At 35.6% G+C, this 14,941-nt stretch overlaps 1 protein-coding gene across 1 annotated transcript in view; it reads left to right on the top strand.

The window, feature by feature from the left end:
* LOC127977322 (rho guanine nucleotide exchange factor 17) overlaps positions 1–14,941 on the top strand; it is a 73,325-nt gene that overhangs the window by 50,766 nt on the left and 7,618 nt on the right. The window contains exons 3-15 of the mRNA XM_052582174.1: positions 890–967; positions 2,806–2,988; positions 6,404–6,520; positions 7,013–7,105; positions 8,079–8,255; positions 8,805–8,855; positions 8,935–9,044; positions 9,349–9,434; positions 9,798–9,916; positions 10,181–10,388; positions 11,228–11,489; positions 13,283–13,524; positions 13,609–13,849. Coding sequence (XP_052438134.1) covers positions 890–967; positions 2,806–2,988; positions 6,404–6,520; positions 7,013–7,105; positions 8,079–8,255; positions 8,805–8,855; positions 8,935–9,044; positions 9,349–9,434; positions 9,798–9,916; positions 10,181–10,388; positions 11,228–11,489; positions 13,283–13,524; positions 13,609–13,849 — 1,967 coding nt within the window. The remainder of the gene's footprint in view (positions 1–889; positions 968–2,805; positions 2,989–6,403; positions 6,521–7,012; positions 7,106–8,078; positions 8,256–8,804; positions 8,856–8,934; positions 9,045–9,348; positions 9,435–9,797; positions 9,917–10,180; positions 10,389–11,227; positions 11,490–13,282; positions 13,525–13,608; positions 13,850–14,941) is intronic.

The raw sequence follows: 14,941 nt of genomic DNA, 5'->3' as shown, positions 1-14,941 counted from the left end.
CGTGTGGTGTCGCTCGGGGCTGAATCACAGCGCTTAGAGAAGGTTATCTTCTCGTAGACGGAAACATACACATATTTGGCTCGGTCTCTGACACAAACCAGTAAACAGGAAACTTTTATTTTGATTAGAGCTTAGTTATAAACTGTGTGTATGTGTTTCTGTTACTGTAGCAAACAAATTACAGTTCTTGACTGCTTTGAAATCATAATCAGTGGTATTCCTTTAGGTATGGAGAAAACTGTCATGTTTTTAAGATGTAAATAAAATGTTTTTAGCACACTGCCAGGTGGTTTTTCTCTGCACCAAGTGAAAAGAGTCTCTGTGATCATTGATATGTCTCTTTTATGCATCTGTGGGATTTTTTACACCTGCTTTATGGTTCAGTGGGTGAAAACGGTGCATTTGACCATTTAGTAAAGCTCAGCTCTCATCAATGACACACATGATTGAAGGAAACCTTCATGTCTGGAGAACAAACACTGTTGCAAGATTTTGAGACTTTAGACGTTTGAAAACTTCTGATAACTGTACACTTACTACAGTATTTTGGTCAAAACTTTGGCTGCCATTGTTAATTTTTACAAAGGTATTGCAGTTTTGTGTGTATTATTGAGTCTTTAGAATTGTTTGAACTATTTATTTAAATATTTTTTTATTTTGTCTTCATGCTATTTCTTTATGCTTTATCTTAATGTTTATTCCTTTTAAAATGTACCAATGTATTTCAATTTAATTGTTTATTTTATACATTTATTTAAAAGAATGTTTTTATTTACATGTTTATCTGAATGTAAACAATTTTGCATTTCATTTTATTTAAAATTTGTATGCATTTATCTTAATTTGCTCTTTTAATGCATTTATCTTATTGCTATATTTCTCTCTTCAGGATATGAGAAGACATGTGATCATGACTCTGCTGGACACTGAACAATCATACGTTGAGTCTCTGCGCACGCTCATTCAGGTATAAAACACACAAATACAGTCATGTACATGTCTAAATGAATACTAAAGACTTAACTTAAGTAAAGCTAAGAATATTGACTACAAACTGATTTTATATCTGCAAATGAAGGTTATGTAATTGCATCTCTCTTATCGGGACAGCAAATACATATACTTGCCATCAATTATTAAACATAATGGCATAAATGAAAAAAGCACTGTATTATTAAACATATGTAATTTGTGCTTAAGAAACAACCCATGAATATGAAGTTTAATACCCATAAATCATTTGCACTCAGTTTACATTGAATATAGAATAGGACAACAGAAGCCTGATGTTACTGTAAGAGCGAGAGCGGAAACCGCATGCTGAGTTTAATAAGCAAAAGAGAGAGCAACAAATCATCATCTTTTCCAATCGCTCCTGACTCATAACAACCTGTTCCCGCTGGTGCAGCGGTTGCCATGGCAACAAGGTGAGCGAGCGGCGGCGCACAGCAGTGTTGGAGCTCGATCGCCCGGCGCAGCTCTCAAGTGCTCCATTACTGAGCAATTCTCAGCGTGGTTTGTGCTCTCGCTCCGTGTTGAAGGAAGCGGTTATCTCTGAGGAAAACGATTGTGTTCCAGTCAGCATCATTACTTGTAAAGCATGCAGCGGGCGCACCTGAGCCAACAGTGAGAGAGACAAGCGCTGGTTAATCGGCTCCGAGGTGTGCATGTGGACGGATAGATGACAGACGAGAGCACTAGAACAACGCTGGATAGATGTGTGTGTGTGTGTGTGTGTGTGTGTGTGTGTTATATTGGTGTGTGGCAAAAACATGGTTTATACCATCATGTGAATACAATAGTAAATGAATGTGATTATCATCCAGTACCATAAAATATGTGAAAATAACATGATCTTATACATGGCTGTGTCCTGGTAACATCACAGTTCTTTATTGTAAGGGATGTCTGAGCTCAACAAAAGATCAAATTAGACTAATAATTAATACTTTATTAAAATGCATTTCTGTTATTATTGAGGATAATTTTTTTTAGGTAATAATTCTTTGATGTAATAGTGCAGACTTTCTTTTTTATTATTATTATTTCTATTTTTAATGATTTATAAAGATGGGAAAGAATAAAATAAAAATACAACTCTTTTATTGTAAGTATTGTAAGCAAAGTAAAGCATTTAAACGTTCAAACAGATAAAACATTAGAATCACAAAGTACAAACATTCTATAAGTATTATTATTTTTTATTGTCCTGTTAATGTGTCACTTAATGGAAATAAAATGGGATGGAAATGACAGTTGCATATGAAGCCCCTGAAGCACCAGGAAAAAAATAAAAGAAGAAAGAAAATGTGCGCTGAATGCAAACAAAACTGTATACACATGTTTTTTTCTTGTTTAATGTCCTCTTACCCATTATAACGAAGTTCAAATGGGTTGCAAATGACTTTTCATTGTCTTTGGTTTTAAAAAGTCTCTGTTTTGTGATGGTGAAGACACATTTTACATCCAGTTTACATCTCAAGAGGAGTCAGGCAGTTCCTTTTAATCAAACTCTGCCCCAGTCCACCACCACCACATGCAAACACAAAAACACACACACTTACATTCTGTCATTTAATGATGCATATTCTTTCATTTTTGCATGCATATTTATATTTATTTTTGCATATTCAATTCTTGGTCTAATATGGCAAGCATGCACCAGTGTTAAATGTGTCTTACCTAGACAGCATTGGAATTACAGCAGCAATGAAAATATTGATTGATTTATTTATTACTATAAAAGTAACAGTTATTCCAGTTTCAGCTCACCTCCGTCTCTTTCTGTTGTTGTTCTCTTCTCAGGGCTACATGAAGCCCCTCAAGCACCCGGAAAACTCCCCTCTCTGTGACCCGTCTCTGGTGGACGAGATGTTCTACCAGATCCCTGAGATCCTGGAGCATCACGAGCAGTTCCTGGAGCAGGTTCGGGACTGTGTCAACCAGTGGCACGACAAGCAGACCATCGGACATGTGCTCATCCAGTCGGTGAGATCCTAAACACTGTTTGAATCCTGTTTGGTAATAGCATCCCAAATCTTGAAAATACAGCAGGTCAACTTTTAGGCCACAATCTGGACGAGGAGCACTAATGCTGTGTCCTGATTTGCATGCTGTCTTTAGTATGTAACCTTAGTATACTCAATATATTGAATATTATAGTATATTGGTATTTGGATGCTAATGTAAGTCCTTTTGATTTCTGCAATGTGGAAAATTTCACATGCATTTCGCCATTTCATTTGATACAATTATCATTAGATGCATACAGAACTTCAAAAGTGTTAAAAATAACGTTTGGGTTAAGTTGAAGAAATTATGAACAAAATAAATTACTCCATACTAAATATGTATTTCTCAAAGTAAAATGACTAATAATAATACCATTTCTTAAAAATTTTTCAGAAATTTCATAAAAAAAAATGTTATCCATGCTTTAGGTTAAACTGTAAACCTCTGTCGGCCAAAAAAAAAAATTTGCAATTATTACAAAAAATAAAATAAAATGCAATTTCATTTGATTGCATTTTTTAAACTAAGGTTTTGAATTATTGTTTATTTGATCAGCATCTTTTTTGATGATAAATTTGTATTAATTCACGAAACACTGAATTCAGAAAAATTAAGACATATGACACACAATTTCTAAACAAATAAAACATTTCATAAGGCACTTTTATGAAAATGTGTAATATGTGAATTGTTAAAGTGTAATGAATTTTGGTCATTCAGATTTAATTTAACCATTAAAAAGGAAACCAAGAAAACAGAAAACACAGAATTAAGGCCTAAACTAATGTTGGATGTTGTACTATTTCTAGTGGATTTTTAAGTGCAACTTTAAGAGAAGTTGTGATGGTTCTCTATTGATATATTGAAAAATGTCAAAAACCTCAAGGCTGAAGCATTTTTTTAATTGTATAAACCTCAAAGTAAAAAAAAATATTAAAACTATTAGGTAATAATTCAGGAACCATCATATGTAAATTGTAAGTCCCAATACTGGCTTACAGTTTTACTACAGTAAATCCTCAAAAGTGTGTTCTTTCCTATCACCAGTGAAGTGCATATGAGAAGTGTTTATTTTTTATTGCCTTAAAGTGCCCCTATTATGGATTTTTGATAATGACTTTTCATGCACTCTTTAAAGTGAAATGCACTCTTTTCATTCACAGCTCTAAGTGAATGAAAAGTGCACTGTGTATAAGTTATTTCTGAATAGAAAGAGTCGACTCTGAATCATTGAAATGAGCCGTTTTTAAAACAAATCTGTTACATGTTGATGTCAACATGAAACATTAGCATATTACTCACACAGTTGTTGGTCTTTCCGTGTTGGTCTGAATGAAAATTCAAATTAATTCTTTGCCACAAGGTGCAGCTTTTGGAGCTAAAATAGTGGTTTCCCCGGTAACGAGTGTAAACAAAGCAGCACTGTGCTCACAAACCCTGCTTTATCAGGCATTGCAGACATGATGACATCATAATGTGACCAATCAGACCAATCACCGCAGGTTAGCATCACTTAAAGGATGGGTTTAGAAAAAACTAATCGTTCAGCTAATCGTTTGGGAGTCGTTGAGCAAGTAAGGTAAAAATAAATGCATATTATAAGACAATGAAAGTGATTTTTGACCTTGCATGCATCTCGACCTGTTGTTTGGGAATCTTTCATAACCCAGAATAAGGGCACTTTAAATGTCATAATAATTCTACAGCCTTTAAGACCTGGTTCAGAAATAGCTTAGGAACAAATTGTTCAGATTAGCTGTAATCAAGAGATATTTCAATAGTCTATTTTCACACTAACAGCACGTCTCCTGATGATGTCATTCATCCTCTGTGATTGGCCACCCACAGGAGATCCGCTCCGCTAGTGCATGAGCGCTAGGCTCTCAGACAGTACTGACAGATGTGTAGCAGGTGTTTGTTTTCCGTCCTCAAGGCTTATTAGCCCACATGGACGCCACACTGTCTCACCCCACTCGACTTACATTGTTAGGGTCTGTGCTGTCGTGATGCTGGTGCCGTTCTGTCTTTCACAAGTACACACTGTACACACACACACACACACACACACACAATATCTCTTGCTGCTAGCTCCTCGTCTTATCTTAAGTATCATCTCTACCATTCAAAGAAGTTTTTACAAAAAAAACTTTTATATTAATATTTTTCTTCACCAAAGATATATTAATTTGATCAGAAGTGACAGTAAATGTTACAAAAGATAATGTTACAACATTTTAGAATTTTACATTTTTTAAATAAATGCTTGTCTTTATAACTTTCTTTTCATGAAAGAATCCCGAAAAATAAAATGCAGTATGGTTTCTGCAAAAATATGGAGCAGCAGAACTGTATTCAATATGATCATAGTCAGAAATGTCTCTTGAGCAGTAAGTCATCATATTAGAATGATTTCTGAAGATCGTGTGACACTGAAGACTGGAAGAATGATGCTGGAAATTCAGCTTTTCAGCACAGAAATAAATATATTACGATATAAATTTAATTGCAATAATATTTACTTTTTTTTTTTAAATCATTTTTACTTTTTTTAAATTAAATACATGCAGCCTTGGTCAGTATAAAACACTTCTTTCAAAAATATTAAAAAATCTCAACAAGGCCAAACTGTGGAACTGTAGTCTATGTATTTCCCATCACTTTTAGTGTGCTGTGTAAGCATGCTGATTGGGATGCAGTGTCTCTGTGTCTCTTTTATTCTGTCTGCCCCTCTGCTAGTTCAGTGTAGTTTAGTCGTTCCTGTCACATTCATGTGCACACATCAAATGCAGGATTTTTATAGGCTCTGACTAACTCTCAGGTAGTTAGCTCTAGGAGTTTCTCTGAGGATCTTTGTCGCTTCAGGCTTGCACTGAACCCTGTGAGATTGAACAGGAGTCCCAGTGGATCCGTCTCTGATGCTCATGCCTACACTGATGTTGTAATTCGAGTGTAACTTACTGTATTTTTCATTGATGTTTTGTAATGTTTCTGTTTTTGTAATGGCTCTAGGAGACATTTTTCTCATTTGTATTTTTCCCATTTGAAATCTGTGAGATGCATCTGTACAGTACAAGTTACAAGAAAGGGGCATTATCTTATTTTATTACTTTTATTAAATAACATGCAATCCAAGTCACATGCTGAAGTCAAGATAACCAGAAACAAAACGGGTCATTCCCATTATTTAATTATGTTTGTTATATTACATTCATGTGCAACTAAATACTAGACATGAGGAAACCTGAGTGCTGGTTCAGAATTGTTTAAAGACATTATTGCTCTTGAACAGGTTTCCATCAGTGATTTTCAAGCTAGGGATGAGAAGAGTTTGTAGTAAAGGTGCACAGCTGTTCTGTTCAGTGCTGATAATGTCTCTGCTTTCTCCTCACAGTTTTCCAAAGAGATCCTCGCCAATATTTATTCAGCGTACATCGACAACTTCATGAATGCCAAAGATGCCGTGAGAATCGCCAAGGAGGCCAAGCCTGCTTTCCTGAAGTTTCTAGAGGTACATTACGCCTTCATACTTTTACACTACAATTATCCCCTCTAGGACATGATATATTGCCAGAGATGGTTATGCACGTGATGTTTAACTGGTTATTTTAGTATTATTTGCACTATTTATTAATGTTTTCAAAAAGAATTTATCGTCTTATTTTTTGTTTTAATTTCTTTTTCAGTCTTAGTTTTAGTAATAGACTATTGAACTTATTTTAGTTAATTGCCAAAGAAACATTTCTCATTTATATATGCACACACATAATTTCCTTACTGATTTCATATGCATGTTTATGCTTTCATGTGTTCTCAGCTGAATCATAACATGTTTGACAGTTTCGAGGGTTGCTTCCCTCTAGTGGTCCCTCCTCAAACTGAACTAAAACTAAGTTATCTAGTAAAGCTTGGTTGGATGAACTGTAAATGATAAAGTGCAGTTGTCCTTGTTAACCGTTTTGTTTTGTTTGCATCTCTCTTATTCTCTCTCTTTCCTCTTCAGCAAAGCATGCGTGAGAATAAAGAGAAACAAGCTCTGGGTGATCTGATGATAAAGCCCGTGCAGCGGATCCCACGATACGAGCTGCTGGTTAAGGTGACACTAACCTCCCTATTAGTTTTGCATTTTTGTGTCTTGTTAGTTTTTTTATTGATAACATGTCTTTTCATGTATTTGGGCTGGTTTGGAACACATCAGGCAGGGCTGAATGATTCATTGAAGTACAATCGAAGTTGCAATATGACTTAGAATTACCAAATTGCAAAGACTGCATTTTATTTAAACATGCACAGCGTGTTTGTTACTGTGTAAATTCACAGCCATTTCCTTGTAGCTTATGAAAACACACAATTTCAGTCTCTTAATGTTCATTTTGGAATAAAACACATGCCATCCATTTCAACACATTTGTAATGAGAAACATTCATAAACCTAACTTTGGCAGATTTGCCCCTAAATAAAAACTGAAAGATTTAATGTTTGAAATTAGGACATACATTTTAGTATTGTAGTGTTACTGTTTTATTGTAAAAAAAAAAAAAAAAAAAAAAAAATATATATATATATATATATATATATATATATATATATATATATATATATATATATATTCTCTTTTTAAATTTATTTAATAATAATAGTAATAGTAGTAGTTATTAATATATTTATTATTTATTATTATTATTATATTTTATTATTATACTACTGTTAGAGTACTGGCAGATTAAAAACAATGGTTAAAGTACAACAAACCTGGAGCTGTTTAAAACACACACACAAAACATCACATTCTCAGTTTTTATCAGAAAAATGCAATTTTACGTACTTTTCCTAAATCAGTCAACCCCTGTATGTTTAGTATGTGACCACCATTTAGCAACTAGCTAAAATGCTTCATATTTACTCATTATCTGGTTTGTTAATGTTAAAGATGAATTGTGATTCTGCTATAATATACATCCCTTGAATCTCTAGGACTGAACGGATCCAGTTTAGAAGTGTCTTTTTAGGGACTGCCTGTAACTCTGGTAGTTTAGTTTTTCAATGACACAATGTTTGTATGGATCAGGATCTTCTGAAGCACACTCCTGAAGATCATCCTGATTACCTGTTTCTGCTGGACGCCCAGAAGAACATCAAGAGATTGGCTGAGAGGATCAACAAGGGCCGGCGCACGGCGGAGGAGCTGGAGAAAGAGACGCGCGTCATGCAGGAGATCGAGGCGCACATCGAGGGCGTGGAGCATGTGAGAGAGCACTCTGAGATTTTTTAAGACACTTTTTTTTTTATTATTGGTTCTAATATGTAAATTAAATCTTTAAAAAAAAAATGTAAGGTTTTTTTTTTTTTTTTTTGAAAACAAGACATTTAACATCTTATGTTTAGATATTTGTACTGGTTAAGTAAGAAAATAATCTTTGCAGTGAATTAACAGTTTTTATTGTGAAATCTGTTTCATGTTGAGTAAATTAAATATTTAAACAACATTTTTTTTTTCTTATGCATCTTTTATTATTTAAAAAAATGCCTTTAATCATCATAAATGAAAAGTTCTATTTAAATAACATGCCTCGCCATAAGATATCAAGTCTTGTTTTGTGAAAAAAATCACAATTTGTTAAACATTTGCTAAAAAAAAAAAAAAAATTTCAATATGTCAACTGAAAATAATCTTGTTTTTTTAATGCATTTACAGTTTTGTTTTCACGCTGATTCCACACAAACATGCTACAGTAGTGTGTAAGGCTAGTTTCCCCTCGGCTATATCTAATAATGTTTTTCTTTTTCCTGTCAGATCCTGAATCCACAGAGGAAGTTTCTGAGACAAGAGATGGTGGTGGAAGCGGTGAGCACAAATAAACTCAAGAAATCAGATCACTTTGTGCAAACGTATGAGCTTCCTGAACCTCTGTCCTTCTCTGTAGAAAACGGTGGGCGGTAAGAAGGACCGCTCTCTGTTTCTGTTCAGCGATCTGCTCATCTGCACCACGCTGAAGAGGAAGTCTGGATCTCTGCGCCGGAGCTCCATGAGTCTGTGAGTTGTCTTTTAATAGTGCAGAGATGTGAGGAGGGCCTGGGAAAACAAACCCCAGAGTCCCTGAGCTCTTCTCTTCTGATGGACAAAAGAAATGCATTTCATTTCTGAATAGTGGACTGTCTTGGAAACACCACATAAATAATCATATTTAGCATGCGCTTTCATCTTAAGTGATTTCCAGGACATCGATACTTATAAGGAAATGCATCTGGTTACAGAAGGACAAAGCACTGTAGATTCATTAATTGTTAACCCACATCAACTCATGCTGGGAAAAATCTTCTCTCTGCTTCTCTTCCAGATACTCGGCTGCTAGTGTCATTGACACCTCCAGTAAATATAAGTTCCTGTGGAAACTGCCCTTAGAAGACATCGAGGTGGTTAAAGGTACTGCTATTATCTCACACAATCAGTATGACATGTTTTACATCTTTGCCATGTTTTTTTAATATATAATATCTAAATTAGCAGTAGTATTTAGTACCCATTTTATTTATTTTAATTGATATAATGTTAATTCTAATTATTATGAATTATTTAAATGGATTCATTTGTTTTATGTATTATTTATTTAATTTTATGTTGTTATTTTCTGGTATTTATTCAAGTTTTTATTATTTTTTTTATTTATTTAACTGTTTGAATGTATGCATTATTTATTTATTTATTAACCCCTTTTATGTTCTATTCCATAACACTTAATTGAACTTTGATGGTCTTTACTGACCTGATATGGTTTCTTCATCACAGGTTCTAATCAAGCCACTAACAGAGAAAACATCCAGAAAACCATCGGCCGTCTGGATGAAGATCTCAGCACGCTGGGCCAAATAAGCAAACTGTCAGAAACCCTCAGTTTCCCTCATCAGGTCGGTCTAGTTTTCTGAACTGTGTTTACCTTTAGTGTGGAATACTTGCATCAGCTTCACTTTCACAAACAATGGTGCATGCAAAAAAATAAAATGCAACCATATTTGTGCGTATTTAAGATACAAAAATAGACAGACTTATCAACTTTAACGAGAAATGATCTAATGTTTTTTTTTTTTGTTTTTTGACTGTTAAGCTTATGCCAGACTTTATTTGCCTCTTCCTTGGAATAGATGTAATATTCTTAAGTGTGTGTGTGTTAGAGTCTAGACGATGTGATAAAGGATCTGATGGCGTCGGTTCACCGGGAGCTGGCAGATAAACAGTCTCTGGCCTTCAGCATGACGTTACTGCCCACTAAACTAGAGCTGACCAGCACTTCAGCCGAGACCACCTTCATCTTTGAGTTCAGCAGCCCTGACACCCGCAGTAACTTCGAGCAGGCCTTCGAGGAGGCCAAGAAGAAGCTCGGTAAATCATCAGAGCTGACCCTCTGTTTCTATTTTAATAATGTACAGCGATCTGAGAGCAAGTCACATCAAATCAGTACTTCCCTCCAGAGAAATTACTATTTTCTCTTACACACTTTGTGTTGACTTTTTTGTTCAGATTCCAGCATTGACTTAGTATTATTTATTGAATTTAATATATGTAAAAAATATATAATAATATACATAAAATAAATATAAATAAATAAAAACATATAATTTTTCTATATAAATTCTTCTTTTTTTTTTTTTATAAAAAAAAATGTCCATACTATATAAATTCTTTGTGAATATATATGTATATAGCATTTGTTAGGCTATTCATGGAAAGATAGCAATATATATTTGTGACCTTGGACCACGGAACTTGTCATAAGTGGCATAATAATAATAAATAATAGGACAATATTTGGCTGAGATACAACTATTTGAAAATCTGGAATCTGAGGGTGCAAAAATCTATAATTTTGAGCCATACAATGTATTGTTGGCTATTGCTACAAATATACCAGAGACTTAAGACTGCTTTTGTGCTCCAGGGTCACATTTATGCATAGCCCAAAGAGTCTGGAAATCCAATAAATACAGCATATATTAAAGAAAAACAGAACTTTTAGTATAAATTCAATGCAAATGCCAAACTGCACAATATTCTTTATAACACCTAAGAAATAGAGCCTACATTCTTGAGAAGGTTAATAAATCCTCACGTTAGTCTAACAAATATGGGGTGTGTGTTCATAGAAAAGACAAATAGGCAATACATTGATGACAATCCCTAGGTTTTCCTCAAAAGCACGCTGTTTCCCATCTTTTGTCCAGCCATGAACAAAGACCAGTGGAACCCTGAGTTCCTGAAGGCCATTCCCATCATGAAGACGCGCAGCGGGATGCAGTTCTCCTGCGCCTCCCCCAGTCACAGCTGTCCAGAGAACACGTATGAGGTGTGGGTGTGTAACAGCGATGGCTACGTGGGTCAGGTGTGTCTGCTGAACATCCGGGACGAGCCCACGGTGGAGGCCTGCATCGCCGTCTGCTCCGCTCGCATCATCTGCATCGCAGCCGTGCCGGGCCTGAAGAACAGGTGAGACCCTAAACACACCCGCTTAACAACTCTCCTGTTTAAGACTAATAATAAACCAGCTGTTCTAATAGTGCTAATTTATCGTAGTTATTGGTCAGGTTTATGTGTGTGTGTATGTGTGTGTGTGTGTGTGTATATAGTATATACTGTAAGTGCTGTCAAACGATGAATCGTGATTAATCGCATACAAAATAAAAGTTTTTCCTTGCATAATGTGGGCATAGTGTATGTTTATTATGTATATATCAATACAAACACTTGCATGTATATATTTAAGAATTTTTTTTTAGTATATTAAATATAAATATATATGTATATCCATTTCAATATATAATAAAGAAACAATACACACACGCACGTGAGCAAAAACTTTAATTTCTGATGCAATTAATCACGATTAATCATTTGACAGCACTTTATATATATACAGTGGGGCTCGAAAGTTTGGGCACCCCTTGCAGAATCTGTGAAAATATGAGTAATTTTCAAAAAATAAGAGAGATCATACTAAATGCATGTTATTTTTATTTAGTACTGTCCTGAGTAAGATATTGTACATAAAAGATATTAACATTTAGTCCACAAGACAAAAGAAATGATGAAATTATTAAAATAACCCTACTCAAAAGTTTGGGAACCCTTGGTTCTTAGTACTGTGTTCTGTTACCTGATGATCCTCGACTGTCTTTCTGTTTTGTGATGGTTGTGCATGAGTCCCTTGTTTGTTCTGAACAGTTAAACTGAGCAGCGTTCTTCAGAAAAATCTTTAAAGTCCTGCAGATTCTTCAGTTTTCCAGCATCTTTGCATATTTGAACCCTTTCCAGCAGTGACTTTATGATTTTGAGATGCATCTTTTCAGACTGAGGACATTTGAGGAACTCAAACACAACTATTTAAAAAAGATTCAAACATTCACTGATGCTCCAGAAGGAAACAAGATGCATTAAGAGCTGGGGGGTGAAAACTTTTGAACACGATGGAGATGGCCAAATTTGTTTAATTTTGTTGAAATATAATTTTTTTTCATTTAGTTTTGCCCTTTGTAAGCAGCAGAAGATACTTGTATGTTTCCCGGTACACAAATTAAGTACAATTTACATTGATCTTCAAATTCCAAAAGTTTTCACCCCCCAGCTCTTAATCCATCTTGTTTCCTTCTGGAGCATCAGTGAATGTTTGAATCTTTTTAAATAGTTGTGTTTGAGTTCCTCAAATGTCCTCAGTGTGATAAGATGCATCTCAAAATCATAAAGTCACTGCTGGAAAGGGTTCAAATATGCAAAGATGCTGGAAAACTGAAGAATCTGCAGGACTTTAAAGATTTTTCTGAAGAACGCTGCTCAGTTTAACTGTTCAGAACAAACAAGGGACTCATGCTCAACCATCACAAAACAGAAAGACAGTCGAGGATCATCAGGTAACAGAACACAGTACTAACTTTTGAGTGGGGTTATTTTAATAATTTCATCATTTTTTTTGTCTTGTGGACTAAATGTTAATATCTTTTATGTACAATATCTTACTCAGGACAGTACTAAATAAAAATAACATGCATTTAGTATGATCTCTCTTATTTTTTGAAAATTACTCATATTTTCACAGATTCTGCAAGGGGTGCCCAAACTTTCGAGCCCCACTGTATATGTGTGTGTGTGTGTGTGTGTGTTTATTTAAATGATTATGACTTTTAAAACAAGTTCACCTCAATAGCATAGTATATGTAGTATGCTATGTTCTAGTAATTTTTTACACATATAAGCAATTTGCAAGTGCAAAAATGTCCATTCTGCAGAGAGCGTCTGGGTCATTCCACCCCCTCCGCTCCGTCCGAGTCAAACCCTGCTGCGTCTGCACAACCCCAGCTCCACATCTGCATCTCCGGCTCGTCTCTGGAGCTCAGCGAGCCGGCCGCGGTCCCCGCCGCAGAGCTCGTGCCCTTCGATAGCGACGACAGCGATGATGAAGACTCTCCCAGCCCTTCATCCACACTGCAGAGCCAAGCCTCCCGTTCCACCATCTCATCCAGCTTCGGCAGTGAGTCTCTAAATCACATATGCTCGCTCATGTTTGTGGTTGGTGTCTTACTGATGATGTCTTGCATTTATTTGTTTCTCTCAGATGATGAAGCAGCAGTTTCAAAGGACATGGCCACCGAGACCACCAGCTCCGAGGAGGAGCAGGAGTTCCCCGTCCCGAGCTCATTCGGGGGTCCTCGGCTCAGTGCAGACAGTCCCATGGACGGCCGAGCCATGCGGCGGTCCAGTCGAGGCTCCTTCACCCGTGCCAGTCTGGAGGACCTGCTGAGCATCGACCCCGAGGCGTATCAGAGCTCCGTCTGGCTCGGGACTGAGGACGGCTGGTGGGTCACTGCATGACAGAATAAATCACTTCTGTAATGGTAGAGCGATTCTTGATTTGGCTATTTTAATATGATTTAGTTTTGTATTACTTATAGCTTTACTATATCAGCATAAACCAAACCCCTTTAATATAACAACACATAACAATAAAAAAGTTTATTATGGGCTAAGTAATGAATACATGAATACATTTAAATTTACATTTAGTCACTTTGCAGATGCTGTTATCCAAAGCATCTTACAAATGAACACAATGAAAGCAATCAAACTCGACAAAAGAGCAATGATATACAAGTGCTATAATAAGTCTATAGCAATGTTTTTTAAATCATATAATAAATAAATTTTAAATTAAAAAGGTAAATGAATAGAGGAAGCTGGTGTTAGAGGACTTTATTACTTTTGTTAATTGTATAATAAAAAATGGAGACAGAATGCAAAAAGATTAGTCAAGCTGGGGTTATTTATTTTTTTATTTTTTGAGGTTTAAGAAAACAGGCTGCTAGTAAATAAATAGGGTGCTAAGTCTTAAAGGGGCAAGTTTTTTTTCTTTAAATAAAGAATAGAATTAGAATAGAGAGTGCTAATGTTAGAGGTCCAAATAAAGATGGAAGAGATGTGTTTTTAGCTGATTCTTGAAGATGGCTTAGAATAAGTTTGTGAGAGAGCACCTGAGTAAACTGCGTGAGAGGAGTTATTACTGCTTGTTAATTTGGATAATAGCAAACAAGCAAATACATCTATTGAGCACGGAATCGTTTTTTCTTTGCTCAAACGAATGTTTTTTTTTGCGATTGTCAATTTCTGTTCAAAATATGATGCAATGTGCTTGCAAAATATAGTTCTCGGTGCTTAAAACGTACAATTACTCGCTCAGGATTGAGGCACACATATAACGTCATACAGAGCCAGTGCTGGTTTTCTTTGCGAACATCAATGTCTTGAGTTTAATGCGAGCAGCTGTTGGGAGCCAGTGCAAACTGATAAACAGAGGTGTGACGTGTATTCTTTTCGGCTCATTAAAAATTAATCTTGCTGCCGCGTTCTGGATTAATTTTAAAGGTCTGATAGAACTGGCTGGAAGACCTGCC

Source organism: Carassius gibelio, chromosome B18 (assembly GCF_023724105.1).
Source record: "Carassius gibelio isolate Cgi1373 ecotype wild population from Czech Republic chromosome B18, carGib1.2-hapl.c, whole genome shotgun sequence".
Taxonomy (NCBI): Eukaryota; Metazoa; Chordata; class Actinopteri; order Cypriniformes; family Cyprinidae; genus Carassius; species Carassius gibelio.
Note: the sequence above shows the minus strand (reverse complement) of the source record. Positions and strands in the feature narration are given on the sequence as shown.